At 42.1% G+C, this 19,147-nt stretch overlaps 1 protein-coding gene across 1 annotated transcript in view; it reads right to left on the reverse strand.

Annotated features, from left to right (window-relative positions):
* Window positions 1–19,147, reverse strand: part of ADAM12 (ADAM metallopeptidase domain 12) — a 778,476-nt gene that overhangs the window by 656,414 nt on the left and 102,915 nt on the right. Inside the window, exon 3 of the mRNA XM_073685043.1 lies at window positions 5,717–5,790. Coding sequence (XP_073541144.1) covers window positions 5,717–5,790 — 74 coding nt within the window. The remainder of the gene's footprint in view (window positions 1–5,716; window positions 5,791–19,147) is intronic.

Genomic DNA, 19,147 nt, shown 5'->3' on the forward strand with positions numbered 1-19,147 from the left:
ACATGAAAATTTCTCATGTACAGTTGAAACCAGAAGTTTCCATACACTATATAAAAAGACACATCTGCATGTTTTTCTCAATATCTGACATGAAATCAGAATAAACCTTTCCCATTTTAGGTCAATTAGGATTACCATAATTTTTAATATTTGCCAATTGCCAGAATAATGAGAGAGAGGGCATGCTTTAAGGCATTTTTATTACTTACTGCAAAGTCAAAAGTTTACATACACTAAGATTACTATGCCTTTAAACAATTCTGGACGGCCCATATGATGATGTCATGTTTTTAGATGCTTCTGATAGTTTTTTTTGGCAACAACTGAGTTAATTAGAGACACACCTGTGGATGTATTTTAATGCACACCTGAAACACACTGCTTCTGTGTGTAGCATCATGGGAAAGTCTAAAGAAATCAGCCAAGATATCAGGAAGAGATTTGGGGACTTGCAGAAGTCTGGCTCATCCTTGGGTACAATTTCAAGATACCTGAAGGTGCCTCGTTCATCTGTTCAAACAATTATACGCAAATACAAACAGGATGGAATGTCCAGCCATCATATCGCTCAGGAAGGAGATGGGTTCTGTGTTGTAGAGATGAACGTGCTTTGGTCCGACATGTGCATATCAACTCAAGGACGAAAGCAAAAAACCTTGTGAAGATGATGGCGGAAGCTGGTAAGATTGTGTCAATATCCACAGTGAAACGAGTACTGTATCAACATGGGCTGAAAGGCCACTATGTCAGAAAGAAGCCATTACTCCAAAAGAAACATAAAAAAGCCAAATTGATGTTTGCAAATGCACACAGGAACAAAGACCTTAACTTTTGGAGACATGTCCTGTGGTTTGATGAAACTAAAATTAAACTTTTTGGGCATAATGACCATCGCTATGTTTGGAGGAAGAAGGGAGAAGCTTGGAAGCCTAAAAACACCATCCCAACTGTGAAACACGGGGGTGGCAGCATCATCTTGTGGGCTTGTGGGGTTGTTTTGCTGCCGGAGGGACTGGTGCACTTCACAAAATAGATGACATCTTGAGAAAAGAAGATTATGTGGCAATACTGAAGCAACATCTCAAGACATCAGCCAGAAAGTTAAAGCTTGGGTGGAAATGGGTCTTCCAAATGGACAATGACCCAAAGCATACTGCCAAAATGGTAACAAAGTGGCTTAAGTATAACAAAGTCAATGTTTTGGAGTGGCCATCACAAAGCCCTGATCTCAATCATATTGAAAATTTATGGACAAAGCTGAAAAGGCAGGTGCGAGCAAGAAGACCTACAAACCTGGATCAGTTACACCAGTTTTCTCAGGAGGAATAGGCCCAAATTCCGACCAACTATTGTGAGAAGCTTGTGGAAGGATATCCCAAACGTGTAACCCAAGTCATTCAGTTTAAGGGCAATGGTAACAAATACTAATGAAATGTATGGAAACTTTTGACTTTGCAGTAAGTAATAAAAATGCCTTAAAACATTCTCTCTCTCTCATTATTCTGGAATTTGGCAAATATTAAAAATTCTGGTAATCCTAATTGACCTAAAACGGGAAAGGTTTATTCTGATTTCATGTCAGATATTGAGAAAAACATGCAGATGTGTCTTTTATATATATATATAAATATATTTAAATATTTTTCAAAAACGTTTGCAAAAACAAAGGAGCCTGAAGTGTATAAGTGGATGGATTCCTCCTGAAATACTGGTCATATTTTTATTCTACTAATAAACTTACCCTGAGGCTACATTCACACGTTACGTTTTTGCTGCATTTTTTTTTCTGCAGGAAAACCTGCTCTCTTGGCAGAAAAGAAGCAGCATCAAAAATGCAGGTTTTGGTGCGTTTTACAGGATCTCAGAGTTCACCTTTGCTTCCACCACAGAAGAATGAACACTGAACACTGAACACAGGTCACCAATGGCAGTGCATTGTGTTTGTAGGACATGGTTTACTTTCACATTTTGGTCTGCCATTGAGTTGCTTAGGTGATTGTCCAATCTCACACCTTGGTCAACCAATGCTTACTTTTTTACACATCGCTAACTTAATTAAACTGTACTAATCTAAACTGCCATCTCAGGTGAGCAAGACATGATTGTGAACTTGGGAAAATCACAAAAATAAATTGGTTTCACATACTGCTGTACTTGCTTGTTTTTCACTAAAAAAGCAGCAAAACCTGATACCTGCATTTTTCAGCGTTTTTTGCACCACGTGAAAAATGCAGAAAGAACGCTGAAAAAAAACACAAAGAAGTAGCATCCTGCATTCTGCAAAATCCAAGGTTTTGCACAAAATACTGAGGACAAAAAACCAAGCTGTGTTCATGAGATTTTTGAAATCTCATAGACTTTGCTGTACTATAAAACACAGTTGAAAATTAGCATAAAAAATGCTGAAAAAACGCAACCTGTAGACATAGCCTGAGATTACTCTGTAAAACCTTTGGAGTCCTTAGGGTATGTTCACACATGGCGTTTTTTTTTCTGCAGCAAACGTTTCTGCCTCAAAAAATCAGGATTTGATTGGTGTTTGCTGCATTTTTTCACTCTCCATTTGTCTGTTATGCATGCTGATAAAGTTAAGTTAAGAAAAAAAAAATACCTAATTCAACTCTCTCAGGTTTTGGTACAAAAAACGCAGCAAAATCTGATACCTGCGTTTTTGCTGTTTGACAAAATAGTCAGGAAAAAAAACCAAGCTGTGTGCATGAGATTTCTGAAATCTCATAGACTTTGCTGGTATTGTAAAATGCTGCTGAAAATTTGCATAAAAAACGCACCAAAAAACGCTGCAAAAACGCCCTGTGTTACTGTGTCAGATCCAAAACTGGATCTTCTGCTACTTTGGTGGGGCCAGTCCAATCTTGGATAAAATGTATCAATTAAAGGGAGTCTGTCAACAGGTTTTTGTTATTTGAGGGCAACATAATATAGAAGCTGAGACCCTGATTCCAGTGATGTGTCGCCTGCAGTTGGTTGCAGAAGATCTCTCCATTTGGCATTATAGACACCTTCTTAGATCTGTCTCACTCTAGGACCCAGCGACTACCTCCCTCCTGCTAATTGACACCCAGGCCTGGGTGTTTAAGTACTTACTGTTTGCTACTGGCAGGTGCCAGTGATAGTCACATGTTCTCTTGTGAAGGCTTGGAGCAGTTGCAGTCTGTTCACTTCCTCTCTGGTGCTTAGAGGACATTTGGTGTAATCTCACTGAAGTCGGCTCAAGCTAAGTTACTTTCCCATGTGTTTGTCTCCCTGGTTATCTTTAGTTGTTAGTGGGGACTGACTAGTGCTCATCCCCCCCTTCCCTATGTAGAGCCAAGCTCTAGGGAGATACAGGGTTTAGGTTCCTGTGCGGCGATTGGTGAGGAACCAATATAGGGATGATAGGGTAGACAGGGTAATTTCACATCAGCTTAGGAGGTCTCCACTCCCCCTCTCCCTAGTGTCTGGGCTCCCTTCCCCTCTTCCATTCGTGTTGCACTTAGTCTTTTCCACACCTTGCGTGACAATTATGCTGCTTTCATATGAGGGAGCAAAAACCTGATGACAGATTCCCTTTAAAGTCAAAGTCCCCTTTCTAAGATCCCCGATCTACAGTATGAGACTTCCCTCTCGTCCAGCTATGTATTTGGAATAAGTTTTTTAAAGGGTTTCAGATGCCGGATCATGTGACTTCCAGGACAGCTTGGCATCAATAAGGGACAGCAATTCTCACATTTTTCTACAGTATCGTTATGTTTCGATTAAATGTTACCTTTATTTTGTGAAATAGCAAATTGTCCATAAAGCGCAGCATATTCCAGTAACAACATAACATCACAGCCATTTCTCCAAAACTAATAACATATATTTTGCATTAATATAAAAATCCATAGATTTTCTGTATTGATGCATTTGGCATTAATGTACAGTACGGCAGTATAAGACCGGTAAGATGCGAGCTCCTCATAATTACACATAATACATTTTCCACCACTTGACACTTTAATAACAACAATTAAAGGGACTGAATTAAAATGGATGGTTTACGGTAGTGAACAGCAATTTTTTACTTTTTTGCTTCTATATTCAGTTTGATGCTATTGCTCGCTCTTAAAGGGGTTGTCCACCTTTGAAGAACATTATTTTTTTCTCTTGAAATGCATGTATTAGGGGATAAAAATTATTTTTGTATTTGAGGTTCATTAAAAAATTTGCACAGTTTGCCTTTTAAAACCGCTGTGTTGCACTGGCTATTGCTGGTTGCAGAATGAGTTAACTGAGAAATCATCAGTGAACTTATTCTGGGGAACTCCTTATCTTTTCTGATCTTCTCTCGGCTGATTTATGACCATAGACCACATCACACTTGAATGTGCAGAGAGACACAGAGCCTACAAAAACAGATATTTGATAGACAATCCCTTTAAATAACATTTTCATCTGCAAGTCATGTGGCATCATAAAAGGGAAGCCCTGTGGGGCCACCAATTCCCAGAATTATTCCAGAAAAATTCAGAGTGTTGGCAAGTATCATACAATGTCCTTCCTCGGACTCATGAAGTGACAGGTGAAAATCATAATTTAATGGTATTGAATAGTAATTGTTAAAAGGATGTCTTGGAGCTGGCATATTGAGGACCTATCCTTTCGGAAGAATCAGATGGCCAAATAACTAGGACGAGGATTGCAATGCAATGCTCGGACTGGTCGTCGGCTTTACCCATCTGAGTTTGACAGCCTGTATTTCTATGCAGCTGCCATGCTCGGGTGGGGAGGGCTGTCGGCCATTTCGGGCATTGTGTTACAATCCTTCTGCGAGTTATGTGGCCGCGTGACTCTTTCCAAAGGATAGATCAATAAAATTATATCAGCATGGTCCAACACCCGGTACCCCACCAAACAGCACAGCTCCGTTCACTGTGTAGTGGCCACTGCTGAGTGCTGAAGCTCAGCTCCTATTGACTGAATAGGAACTGATCTGCAAAATCCAAGAATGGATACTACCCGGTGTGTGTAGCCACACTGTTTCGCCTCTGTACACAATTAATATATGGCTGAGCTGATAACAGCTGATTTATGGGGGTGTCGGACCCCTGCCGACCTGATATATAGGTCCTTGAGTAAACATTTGAGGCTGAATTTTTATAGGTCTTCTGGACTACTTATTACAAGGGGTTGTCTATCTTTGGGAAGATTTTTATTTATTTTTTTTTTTTTTACTTAAAAGCATGAATTTGAAGATAAAAATAATTTATGCAAAAAATGTTGCACCCTTCGGCTTTTCCAGGCTCTTCATTTCCCTGCACATTCAACTTTGATGTGATCCGTGGCCATAAATCCAAGAGACAGATAAGAGGTAAAAGTGTCACAAACTCAGTGTCAGACGATAAGAATGAGCTCACTGTGTTGTCTCATTTGACTCATTCTACAACCAGAGACAGACAGTGCAACACAGAGGCAATAGAAGGTAAAATTAATGAAACCCAGAAGCAAAAATCAGTTTTAGTCCCAATAACATGCATTTAAATAAAAAAAAAATGTCCCTAAAAGGTGCACAACTCCTCTAATAATGAATGCCGCCATTTATTTACAGATGATTGTTACATACAATCATCACATTCCGCAGGGCAGGACGATGACGTGACATTCAGTGCAGGAAGATCAGCGCCGCCATCAACACCAATTTACGTAAAATACTTGAGAAAGTAGTAGCTGTACTTACTCATTCCTTTGCACATTCAATAGCAGTTCTCCTTCTTTAGATCTCAGCAGGAATTTCAGTGCTGATGGATGACCCTTGAAGAAGGCAAAATGGTAATTAAGATCTAGGTAATGAGCTAAGCAGATAGAATGTACAATCACATCCCTGACAATGAAGCCTCAGTCACATATCTCTCTCCAGAGGTCCCATGATAGGTTGGAAGCTATAAGAAGTGAATCTAATATATAATATATTGTATACAGACAATGGCGGACAGGACTGACACAGGCCCACCAGTAACATGGACATGGGGGGCCCACCAGTAACATTGACTTGGGGGACCCACCAGTAACATTGACTTGGGGGACCCACCAGTAACATGGACTTGAGGGGCCCACCAGTAACATGGACTTGAGGGGCCCACCAGTAACATGGACTTGAGGGGCCCACCAGTAACATGGACTTGAGGGGCCCACCAGTAACATGAACTTGAGGGGCCCACCAGTAACATGAACTTGAGGGGACAACCAGTAACATGGACTTGAGGGGACAATCAGTAACATGGACATGGGGGGCCCACCAGTAACATTGACTTGGGGGACCCACCAGTAACATTGACTTGGGGGGCCCACCAGTAACATTGACTTGGGGGGCCCACCAGTAACATTGACTTGGGGTCCCACCAGTAACATTGACTTGGGGGGCCCACCAGTAACATTGACTTGGGGGGCCCACCAGTAACATTGACTTGAGGGGGGCCCACCAGTAACATTGACTTGAGGGGGGCTCTCTGTTTAGCTTCATATTCAATATTACCTTGCCCTCTTTCACAAATGTACTTCTGCTTCTATATAAAAATAAACTAGGTAGTTTGTAGAATGAATGATGAGATCCTGCTTTTGTCTGTACATAGTGAATTAATGTATTAGGCCAATTACTGCTCATGTTGGGGATAAGTGGCTTTCTCTTGCATAGGGGCCCACCGGAGGATTCTCCAGTTCTCCTGTGGGCCAGTCCGAGCCTGTATACAGCCCAAAATAAATGCAATTACCAGGAGAGTAAAAAAATTAAACGGAAGTCCCCCATTTATGGTGCTATGACATGTCATACAGGGCAGAAGTGTGCAGGGCTCATTTTCCTCCCCATTTCCTTTCCCATTCCACCTGACGATTAACCCTAATCGTGTTCGTCCATCAGACGTTACTACTAGTGGTGAAAGGGATGGGACCAACCTTGTGCAGAACCTCTATCTCCAGGAGCCCAATGGTGACCATGTGACTATCGTCATGGTACATACACCCTTGGCAATTATTCAACACATCTACTAGCCGTAAATGGTCATAGTCAAGTCCCAAATGTTAACCTATGTGGTTACATTATTTTAACAATATATAAATTATTTATTTATTTTACTCACTTATATAGCGCCATTAATTCCACAGCACTTCATAGACATTATCGACACTATCCCCATTGGGGCTCACAATCTACATTCCCTACCAGTATGTCTTTGAAGTGTGGGAGTAAACCGGAGTACCTAGAGGAAACTCACACAAACATGGAAAGAATATACAAACTCCTTGCAGATGTTGTCCTTGGTGGGATTTGAATTCAGGACCCCAGCGCTACAGTGCTAACCAGTGAACTACCATGCTGCCCTATAATGAAACAAATATTGCAAGTCCGCGTCAAGAAAAGTGATGGAGGGAGACCTGAATACACTCTAAACCCTGGATACACACATATATCATGTCCAACCTGTATTACAGATACAGACACTCCAACACATGTAAAATCTGAAACTTGGATTAGCTGGAAAACTGCATCTCATGGGGTCTGAAATGAATGAAGCATTGAAGATTGCAGACTGAAACTTAGTGCAATTTTATTAACTAAACTTAACCAGTACTATGTGTAAAAGTCCTTTTTTCCATATCAAAGATGTCTATAGTCTATAAAGAGAACCTGTCAGCATGATTTTGTAATGTAAAGACATGGCTGTAATGGCGCTGTAATACAGATTACATTGGTACCTTTGGTGAAGAAATCAGCATTGTGGTTCTTCTGTAATCAGTATTTGAAGTTTTCTGCTAATTAGATTTCAGTGCACAAGGGCTGGACTGTGCACCGGGCCTTCTCCTCCCTGTTGGTTATTCCCCGGCCTCTCCGGTCTGTGAATGTCCGGTCTCCTGTATTTGAAATCTCAGCAGTGACCTGTCATTCAAAGACTGGAGGCTGCGAAGGGGATGGAGAATCACAGACCGGAAGCAGGCGGAGGGGCTGAAGAATCACAGGCCGGAAGTAGGTGGAGGGGCCGGTCTGTGCACCGAGCCTTCTCCTCCCTGTCGGTTATTCCCCGGCCTCTCCGATCTGTGAATGTCCTGCCTCTTGTATTTGAAATCTCAGCAGTGACCTGTCATTCAAAGACTGGAGGCTGCGAAGGGGATGGAAAATCACAGACCGGAAGCAGGCGGAGCGGCTGAAGAATCACAGGCCGGAAGTAGGTGGAGGGGCCGGTCTGTGCACTGGGTCTTCTCCTTCCTGTCTGTGATTCTCCATCCCCTCCACCTGCCTCCGGTCTTTGAATGACAGGTCACTGATGAGATTTCAAACAGAGGAGACCAGACATTCACAGACCGGAGACGGCGGAAGGACCATGGGAATCACAGACAGGGAGGAGAAGACCCAGTGCACAGTCCGGCCCCTCCACCTGCTTCCAGTCTGAGATTCTCCAGCCCCTCTGCTGCCTTCAGTCTTTGAATGACAGGTCACTGCTGAGATTGCAAATAGAGGAGGCATATTATTGACAGACTGGAGGCAGCAGAGGGACCGGGGAATCATAGTTCAGAGACAACGGAGGGACCGGGTAATCACAGACAGGGAGGAGAAGACCAAGTGCAGAGTCCGGCCCCTGTGCACCAAAATTAACAGAAAACTTCAAATGCTAATTACAGAAGAACAACAACGTGGATTTCTTCACCAAAAGTATAAATTTAATCAGTATTACAGCAGCATTACAGCCATTGTCTTTAAAGAGCCACCTGCTCCCCTGAGAAGTCATTCAATTAAGATGACTAGTCCAAGATAATGATCCCTTGCTTTTTCCTGCCCTGGTCTCTAGGCTGACAAGTCTCTCCCTATACACACACATATATAAGGAGAGATGTACAGCATTCTATTATACTTTGTGTTTCTATCCCTCACTGTTTGTACACACTCTGCTTGTTGACACTAATCCGTACCTCCCACTCCCGGCTCCAAGACTTTTCCCGAGCTGCACCTATTCTTTGGAATGCTCTACCCCAAGAAATTAGGGCAAACCACAACTTACACAGTTTTAGGCGCTCTGTAAAAACATATCTGTTTAGGGCCGCCTATCATATTCCCTAATCTAAGTCCTTTTATGTATAGCTCATTCACTATTTCTCTGAACATAAGTCTCCATTATCTATCCCTCATCCCCTCAAGATGACTGGACCATCATTGTAAATAAGCCCCTGTACTTTGTGTCACCCCCATCTCATTGTAGATTGTAAGCTTTAAGCTTTTTGCTTTAATTATTGTATTATCTTTAACTATATTACTGATGACTGTTGTATATGAACCTCTGAATTGTAAAGCGCTGCGGAATATGTTGGCGCTATAAAAATAAAGACTATTATTAATGAAAAAACACTTGAATATTTAAGCAATGACATCCCCTTTGTTAAAGGAGCATGTCATGACACCCTTTGATAATGTCCAATCAGTACTGATACTGTCAGACTTAACACTATGTTGACAAGAGGAATCATAACACCCAACAGGTTCTTCATACATTTCCAGGAGGAGCAATAGAGGAACGTCACTATGAAAAGTGCCAACAAAAATGCCAGTATTATAACTGTAAATCCACCATATAGTGCATCTAATAACCCCAGTAGATCCCGATGATGCTGTAAGATCAGATCACTGATGGATCGCAATTTGCAGCTGTAGTACAGATGTGACAATCTGTCTGTGGTGCAGTCAGATACTGCTTTTTACTGCTATTTTCTGTAAAAGAAGTTATGCAAAAATGTTGGCATCTCTTAACCCTTATGACTTGTTTTTTTTTACTAATATTAGGCATATCAGTACCTCCTAGAGGGCATGCCATAGAAATAGCAATTCTCTTACATTCTGCTCATCTGTTAGCAGCCATTCCGCCTGTTCTCTTTCCTGCACACTTGAAGGTGGAAGTGTTATTTCCTGGCAAGACTTCATAAACCAATAGGAAATTCCTATTATCATTCTTTGTCATTATTGGCTATATACACTGACGATCTGCTTCCTATTAGTTTATTGCCACTTCTTGGAAAAAATCCAGCAAAAAAAAAAAAATTCTAAGAATTCTGCTGCGTCCTTCAGCACAAATACGAGTCCTAACCCAAGGCCTGAAAGCTATTAGAAAGTCATTTAAAAGTAATGTGTCAAAATTCTACAGCAAATACTAAACAAATGTACAGAGGAAAGCAGCAAAAACAGAAGAAAATAAATGATACAAGATTGAAAACATCTCAAGGGTTGACCCATATGATATTACAGAGCCGTTGTGGATTCATTGGGTGTTACATGCCCGGAGGTGAACTCCCTTAGGTCTCATTCATACATCTGATTTTTCCACCTACGAGAAAACGGACAGATTATTCTGATCAGAGTTTGGTCCGTTTTTCATGTACATGGAGAAATAATAAAAAAAGTTTCTCCACCTTTCCCATTCTGACAGTCGGTGAAAATCGGACCGCACTCAAATGTCATCCGAGTGCGGTCTGATTTTTTCACGGACCAATTGACTTGCATGGCCAAGTGTGATCCGACCCTCGGATCAGAATCGGACATGTCTCCGTGAAAGATCATGGACATGTGAATGGCCCCATAGGTACAAGTGTTATCCTTGAAAAACACGAATAGCACTCATATGTGAAATTCGGGAGTCTGACTGAGCCATTAAGGTTCATGGACATGTCAGTGAATTTTTTTCATATGAGAAAAATTAGTCTAAGTTTCATCAGTGTTTTGGATCAGTTTCATCAGAGTTTGGTCAGGGTTTCATCAGTTTTTCTCAGAAAAATACATTTCTCCACCTTCTCTTATTTATCAGTCTGTGAAAATCTGACAGCATTCGGATGGCATTCGAGTGCAGTCCAATTTTTTTTACGGACCCATAGACTTACATTGCAGAGTTTGATCCGACACTTGGATCAACATCTGACAGGTCTCCCTAATTTTTCATGGACCACTTGGTCCGCAAAAAACTCATGGACATGTGAAAAACCCAATAGATATTTTTCCATGCTCATTACTGGCTGTAGAATGTGGAGTTTACTTGGAATCTATCAGTAAGCTCTCTTTCTGGTTGTGGAGTTTGAAACTCATGTCTTTCCAGTTGAGTTATGTCCATATCATAGGAGAGCTGAACTTTCAAGTTCAGATTTACAAACTTTCCAATCAGACCAAGCTCACTGACGGATTCTTAGATTACTCGCTATGCAGAGAACAATAAACAGTTGTAAAAGAGCACTGTCACTGGAAGTCTGGCAGCTCTTAAAAGGTTTTGCAGAAGCAACGTTGTCTAGCAGGTCAACTTATACAGAGATGAGTCCACAGATTGGCTGTTGGCCGATGGAGCGGGCTGGCAGAGGATAGTCAGAAAGCTGGGTCACTACCATGAGGGTAGTCTAAAAACAAACCTAGGTCAAGGAGTGAATAGAAAACTACGTCAGAGTAGAACAAAGAAGTGAACCAGAGCCAGTAACACCTATAACTGGGAACAGGTCGCTAGGGGTTTAATTAGTGTGTAGCCCAACTAAAGGCTCAGAGCAGGGAGTTAACCAACAATGTTATGGAATTAACGCACAAGTTCCTTGCTGGATGGTAGCACAAGTCCCAGAATGCTAAACAGAACTACTGAAGTATTGACCTGGTTGTGAAGGAGCAGCCCAACCAAGAGACAGAAGCAGAGGGAGAAGTGAGTACAGATATAAATATTACAACACTGCAACGCAGAGGCTATAAAAGACTAATGGTGAAAAGTTTTTAATGAAATCCAGTTGCAAAAATTTATTTTGGCACAAAATACATGCAATTAAGTAAAAAAAAAATCCCATGGTCTTCGTATTCTTCAAAGTTTTGATATAACTACTGGCCTCCACCTGATGGTTAGAAGCACGACCTCGAATGGAGGAGTTGAGCATGCACTCAAATTTTACCTTGCTGAGCTGAGGGGGTTGACCAAAGACCCATTTTAAGATCTAGTGATCTATATATGGGGGATCAACCTGTTGATCTCTTGCCTGTCATCAAGAATCACCTTTCCAGTTGAGAGATGGCGAATGTCGGTGATCAGAATACTCCTGAGGATTCTAGACCAAATACTTTAGTTATTAAATGAATGCAGAAAGATTGGGTTCAACTCAGTTTTGTGAGCCACTAGAAAAAAAAGGACACCGCTAAACAGAGGCCAGATGGAGTCCAGAGTAAGGCCGGTTTCACATGTCCTGATATTTCCGGTACCGGAAATGTCCATGTGTACCCCTGTGGCCGCATCAGGAGCACACGCACCAGCGCCTGGGAATCAGTGGTACAGTTAGCGCTGTTCCCAAGCTCCGGGTGCTGAATACTGCCCTCATCATTGTCCCTTGCCGGCGCTGCGATTGGCGCGTGCAAGGGACAATGTTGAATAGTATTCTGCTCCTGCTGTGTCCTGGTGTAAAAATAAGAATAAAATTGAAAAAAAAATCTTTATACTCACCTGTCCAAAGATGTCCCTCGCTGTAACCCATCTTGACATAGAATCTATGATTCTATGACTGCTCATGCCGAGGAGCCGGGGAGAATGACTCGCTCCAGCGAGCGGGCCCCGGGGCTGCATTCAGCGTGCGGTGTCCTGTTGCTTATTGAGCTCAGCGCAGCTCCGGGGCTTGCTCGCTGGAGCGAGTCATTCTCCTCGGTTCCTCTGCGTGAGTGAGTGAGTGGTCAGGTGGATTACAGTGGGGGACATCTTCGGACAGGTGAGTATTTATTTTATTCTTATTTTTACACCAGGACACAGCAGGAGCAGAATACGACTCTCATCATTGTCCCTTGCTCACGCTGATCGCAATGCAAGCAGCGGACAATGATGAGTGCAGCGTTCATCACCTGGCTCTTGAGAACAGCGCTAACTGTACACTGATTCCTAGGTGCCGGTACGTGTCACACGGATGTCATCTGTGTGTCATTAGTGAGGGACGTTTTGTGGCCCGTGCAGCGTGAAAAAAAATGGACATGTCAATGTGTTTTGCCCACGGACACACGGTCTGTGGAAACAAAGTTTCCACACACGCAGACCAATTCAATTGAATGGGTCTGTGCACATGTCAGTGTGACCACACGAACCGGACCCACTGACGTGTGAAAGAGGCCTAACTCTGCTGCCTAATTATAGTGAATGGATCCCTCGGGGGTTCATATGAATTACGTAGGAACTGTGTATATGGAGTCTGCATATTATTGTAGGAAAATCTGCGCTCCAGGAGGCAGGCAGAGCGCCATCCCTCCGGAGTCTCACCGTGTGGCTAAGTAGTACTGTACAGCCACATATGGGGTATTTCTACATTCAGCAAAAATTGTGTGACAAATTTTGGTGCAATTTTTACCCATTTCCCAGTGTGAAAATTTAAAATCTGGGGCTAAAACAAAACTTTTGCTGTAAAAATTGAATTATTCTTTCTTCACCGCCCAATGGTGTAAAATTTTGTGAGGCACATGGGGTGTCAACATGCTCTCTGCACCCCCAGTTGAATTCATTGAGAGGTGTAGTTTGTAAAATGAGGTCTGTTATGGGGGGTTCTGCTGTTCTGGCACCTTAGGGGCTCTGCCAATGTGACATGGCACCGTCTAACCAGACCAGCAAAATATGAACTCCAATATGGCGCTTCTTCCCTTCTGAGCTTTGCACTGTGCCTCAAAACTAGTTTTTGACCACATATGGGGTATCTGTGTGCTCAGAAGAAATTGCACAACAACTTTTGGGGTCCAATTTCTCCTGGAAAAAAAGTGATTTTTTTATTGTCACGGCTCTACGTTATAAACTTTTGTGAAACACATGGGGGTTCAGGGTGCTCACCACACATCTACATAAGTTCCCTGAGGGGTCTAGTTTCCAAAATGGTGTCAGTTGTTGGGGTTTTCCACTGTTTAGGCACATCAGGGGCTCCCCAAATGTGACATGGTGTCCCCTAATTATTCAAGCAAATTTTACATTCAAAAAGACAAATGGCGCTCCTTCCCTTCCGAACCCTGCTGTGGGCCCAAACAGTGGTTTTCCCCCACATATGAGGTATCTGCTTACTCAGGAGAAATTGCACAACAAATTTTGGTGTCCATTTTTCCTGTTACTCTTGCAAAAATAAAAAAATTTGGGTCTAAAATAACTTTTTTGTGAAAAAAAGTTAAATGTTCATTTTTTTCTTCCACGTTCCAAAAATTCCTGTGAAGCACCTGAAGGGTTAATAAACTTCTTGAATGTGGCTTTGAGCACCTTGAGGGGTGCAGTTTTTAGAATGGTGTCACTTTGGGGTATTTTCTGTCATAAAGACCCCTCAAAGTGACTTCAAATGTGATGTAGTCCCTAAAAAAATGGTTTTGTAAATTTTGTTGGAAAAATTATGAAATCGTTGGTCAACTTTTAACCCTTATACACACGTGGTCAAAATTGTTGGTCCCCCTCGTTTAATGAATGAAAAACCTACAATGGTCACAGAAATAACTTGAATCTGACAAAAGTAATAATAAATTAAAACTCTAAGAAAATGAACAAATGAAAGTCAGACATTGCTTTTCTGCTTCCACAGAATTAAATAAAAAATTAAACTCATGAAATAGACCTGGGCAGAAAGGATGGTACCCCTGAAAATAATGTGACAAAAGGGACATGTTAAATCAAGTGGTGTCCACTAATTAGCATCACAGGTGTCTACAATCTTGTAATCAGTCAGTGGGCCTGTATATAGGGCTACTGATACTCACTGTGCTGTTTGGTGACATGGTGTGTACCACAATCGACATGGACCAGAGGAAGCAAAAGAAAGAGTCGTCTCAGGAGATTAGAAAGAAAATTATAGACAAGCATGTTAAATGTAAAGGTTATAAGACCATCTCCAAGCAGCTTGATGTTCCTGTGACTACAGTTGCACATATAATTCAGAAATGTAAGATCCATGGGACTGTATCCAACCTCCCTAGACATGGCCACAGGAGGAAAATTGATGACAAATAAAAGAGATGGATAATACGAATGGTAACAAAAGAGCCCAGGATAGCTTCTAAAGACATTAATGGTAAACTTCAAGCTCAAGGAACATCAGTGTCAGATCGCACCATCCGTCTTTGCTTGATCCAAAGTGGACTTCATGGAAGACGACCAAGGAGAACACCATTGTTGAAAAAAAATCATAAAAAAGCCAGACTGGAATTTGCCAAACTACATGTTGACAAGCCACAAAGCTTCTGGGAGAATGTCCTATGGACAGATGAGACAAAAATGGAAGTTTTTGGTAAGGCACATCAGCTCTATGTTCACAGACGGAAAAATGAAGCATATCAAGAAAAGAACACTGTCCCTACTGTGAAACATGGAGGAGGCTCTGTTCTATTCTGGGGCTGCTTTGCTGCATCTGGCACAGGGTGTCTTGAATCTGTGCAGGGTACAATGAAATCTCAAGACTATCAAGGGATTCTAGAGAGAAATGTGCTGCCCAGTGTCATAAAGCTTGGTCTCAGTCGCAGGTCATGGGTCTTGCAACAGGATAATGACCCAAAACACACAGCTAAAAACACCCAAGAATGGCTAAGAGGAAAACGTTGGACTATTCTGAAGTGGCTTCTATGAGCCCTGACCTAAATTCTATTGAGCATCTTTGGAAAGAGCTGAAACATGCCGTCTGGAAAAGGCAACCTTCAAACACGAGACAGCTGGAGCAGTTTGCTCATGAGGAGTCGGCCAAAATACCTGTCGAGAGGTGCAGAAGTCTCATTGACAGTTACAGGAATCGTTTGATTGCAGTGATTGCCTCAAAAGGTTGTTCAACAAAATATTAAGTTAAGAAGAACCATCATTTCTGACCAGGCCTATTTCATGAGGTTAATTTTTTTTTTTTAAATTCTGTGGAAGCAGAAAAGCAATGTCTGACTTTCATTTTCTTATAGTTTTAATTTATTATTACTTTTGTCAAATTCAAGTTATTTCTGTGACCACTGTGCTTTTTTCTTTCATTAACCCCTTAAGCCCCGCGGGTGGTTTGCACGTTAATGACCGGGCCAATTTTTACAATTCTGACCACTGTCACTTTATGAGGTAATTACTCTGGAACGCTTCAACGGATCCCCCTGATTCTGAGATTGTTTTTTCGTGACATATTGTACTTCATGATTGTGGAAAAATTTCTTCGATATCACTTGCGTTTATCTGTGAAAAAAACGGAAATTTGGCGAAAATTTTGAAAATTTTGCGATTTTCAAAATTTGAATTTTTAAGCCCTGAAATCAGAGCGATATGTCACACAAAAGAGTTAATAAATAACATTTCCCACATGTCTACTTTACATCAGCACAATTTTGGAACCAACATTTTTTTTTGTTAGGGAGCTATAAGGGTTAAAAGTTGACCAGCGATTTCTCATTTTTCCAACAAAATTTATAAAACCATTTTTTTAGGGACCACATCACATTTGAAGTCACTTTGAGAGGTCTTTATGACAGAAAATACCCAAAAGTGACACCATTCTAAAAACTGCACCCCTCAAGGTGCTCAAAACCACATTCAAGAACTTTATTAACCCTTCAGGTGCTTCACAGGAATTTTTTGAATGTGGAAGAAAAAAATGAACATTTAACTTTTTTCACAAAAATGTTACTTTAGACCCAATTTTTTTTATTTTTACAGGGGTAACAAGAAAAAATGGACCCCAAAATTTGTTGTGCAATTTCCCCTGGGCACGCAGATACCCAATATTTGGGGAAGAAACACTGTTTGGGCGCATGGCAGGGCTCGGAAGGGAAGGAGCGCCATTTGACTTTTTGATTGTAAAATTTGCTTGAATAATTAGCGGACACCATGTTCTGTTTGGAGAGCCCCTGTGTGCCCAAACTTTGGAGCTCCCCCACAAGTGACCCCATTTTGGAAACTAGACCCCCCAAGGCACCTTTCTAGATGCATAGTGAGCACTTGGAACCCCCAGGTGCTTCACAAATTGATTCGTAAAAATGAAAAAGTGAAAAAAAAAACACTTTTTCATTTTTACGAATCAATTTGTGAAGCACCTAGGGGTTCCAAGTGCTCACTATGCATCTAGATAGGTGCCTTGGGGGGTCTAGTTTCCAAAATGGGGTCACTTGTGCGGGAGCTCCAATGTTTGGGCACACAGGGACTCTCTAAATGCAACATGGTATCCGCTAACAAATTGAATGGAAAATCGGCTCAAATTGTTAGCGGACACCACATTGCGTTTGGAGAGCCCCTCTGTGCCCAAACTTTGGAGCTCCCCCACAAGTGACCCCATTTTGGAAACTAGACCCCCCAAGGCACCTTTCTAGATGCATAGTGAGCACTTGGAACCCCCAGGTGCTTCACAAATTGATTCGTAAAAATGAAAAAGTGAAAAAAAAAACACTTTTTCATTTTTACGAATCAATTTGTGAAGCACCTAGGGGTTCCAAGTGCTCACTATGCATCTAGATAGGTGCCTTGGGGGGTCTAGTTTCCAAAATGGGGTCACTTGTGCGGGAGCTCCAATGTTTGGGCACACAGGGACTCTCTAAATGCAACATGGTATCCGCTAACAAATTGAATGGAAAATCGGCTCAAATTGTTAGCGGACACCACATTGCGTTTGGAGAGCCCCTCTGTGCCCAAACTTTGGAGCTCCCCCACAAGTGACCCCATTTTGGAAACTAGACCCCCCAAGGCACCTTTCTAGATGCATAGTGAGCACTTGGAACCCCCAGGTGCTTCACAAATTGATTCGTAAAAATGAAAAAGTGAAAAAAAAAACACTTTTTCATTTTTACGAATCAATTTGTGAAGCACCTAGGGGTTCCAAGTGCTCACTATGCATCTAGATAGGTGCCTTGGGGGGTCTAGTTTCCAAAATGGGGTCACTTGTGGGGGAGCTCCAATGTTTGGGCACACAGGGACTCTCTAAATGCAACATGGTATCCGCTAACAAATTGAATGGAAAATCGGCTCAAATTGTTAGCGGACACCACATTGCGTTTGGAGAGCCCCTCTGTGCCCAAACTTTGGAGCTCCCCCACAAGTGACCCCATTTTGGAAACTAGACCCCCCAAGGCACCTTTCTAGATGCATAGTGAGCACTTGGAACCCCCAGGTGCTTCACAAATTGATTCGTAATAATGAAAAAGTGAAAAAAAAAACACTTTTTCATTTTTATGAATCAATTTGTGAAGCACCTGGGGTTCCAAGTGCTCACTATGCATCTAGATAGGTGCCTTGGGGAGTCTAGTTTCCAAAATGGGGTCACTTGTGGGGGAGCTCCAATGTTTGGGCACACAGGGACTCTCCAAATGCAATATGATATCCGCTAAAAATTTGAGCCGACAATTTGTTAGCGGATATCATGTTGCATTTGGAGAATCCCTGTGTGCCCAAACATTGGAGCTCCCCCACAAGTGACCCCATTTTGGAAACTAGACCCCCCAAGGCACCTTTCTAGATGCATAGTGAGCACTTGGAACCCCAGGTGCTTCACAAATTGATTCATAAAAATGAAAAAGTGTTTTTTTTTTCACTTTTTCATTTTTACGAATCAATTTGTGAAGCACCTGGGGGTTCCAAGTGCTTACTATGCATCTAGATAGGTGCCTTGGGGGGTCTAGTTTCCAAAATGGGGTCACTTGTGGGGGAGCTCCAATGTTTGGGCACACAGGGACTCTCCAAACGCAACATGGCGTCCGCTAACAATTTGAGCCGATTTTCCATTCAATTGTTAGCGGACACCATGTCGCGTTTGGAGAGCCCGTGATGTGCCTAAACAGTGGAGCTCCCCCACAAGTGTCCCCATTTTGGAAACTATACCCCTCAAGGATTTTATTAAGGTGTATAGTGAAAATTTTGAACCCAGAGGTACGGCACAGAATTTGTTTACATTAGGTTATCATATTGAATAAGTTGTCATTATTCTTGAGCGCAAGTGCTCGCTACTTGAGTTTGCATCGGGTACTCAGGTATGCACCATGTACAGCATGTGCTTGAGTGACATGCTCGAGTCCCTGCTCCGCATGTTTCACGGTTATTAGGCACCCAAAAAAAAACATGCGGGGATCGCTCGTGCATGGCAGGCAATCCCCGTAAAGTTTTTTGGCCGCGAAGCATATGGGGCAGAGACTCGAGCATGTCACTCAAATACCCACGATACTCAATGCATACCAGAG

Source organism: Phyllobates terribilis, unplaced genomic scaffold (assembly GCF_046119375.1).
Source record: "Phyllobates terribilis strain yellow unplaced genomic scaffold, ASM4611937v1 Scaffold_5__5_contigs__length_657084704, whole genome shotgun sequence".
Taxonomy (NCBI): Eukaryota; Metazoa; Chordata; class Amphibia; order Anura; family Dendrobatidae; genus Phyllobates; species Phyllobates terribilis.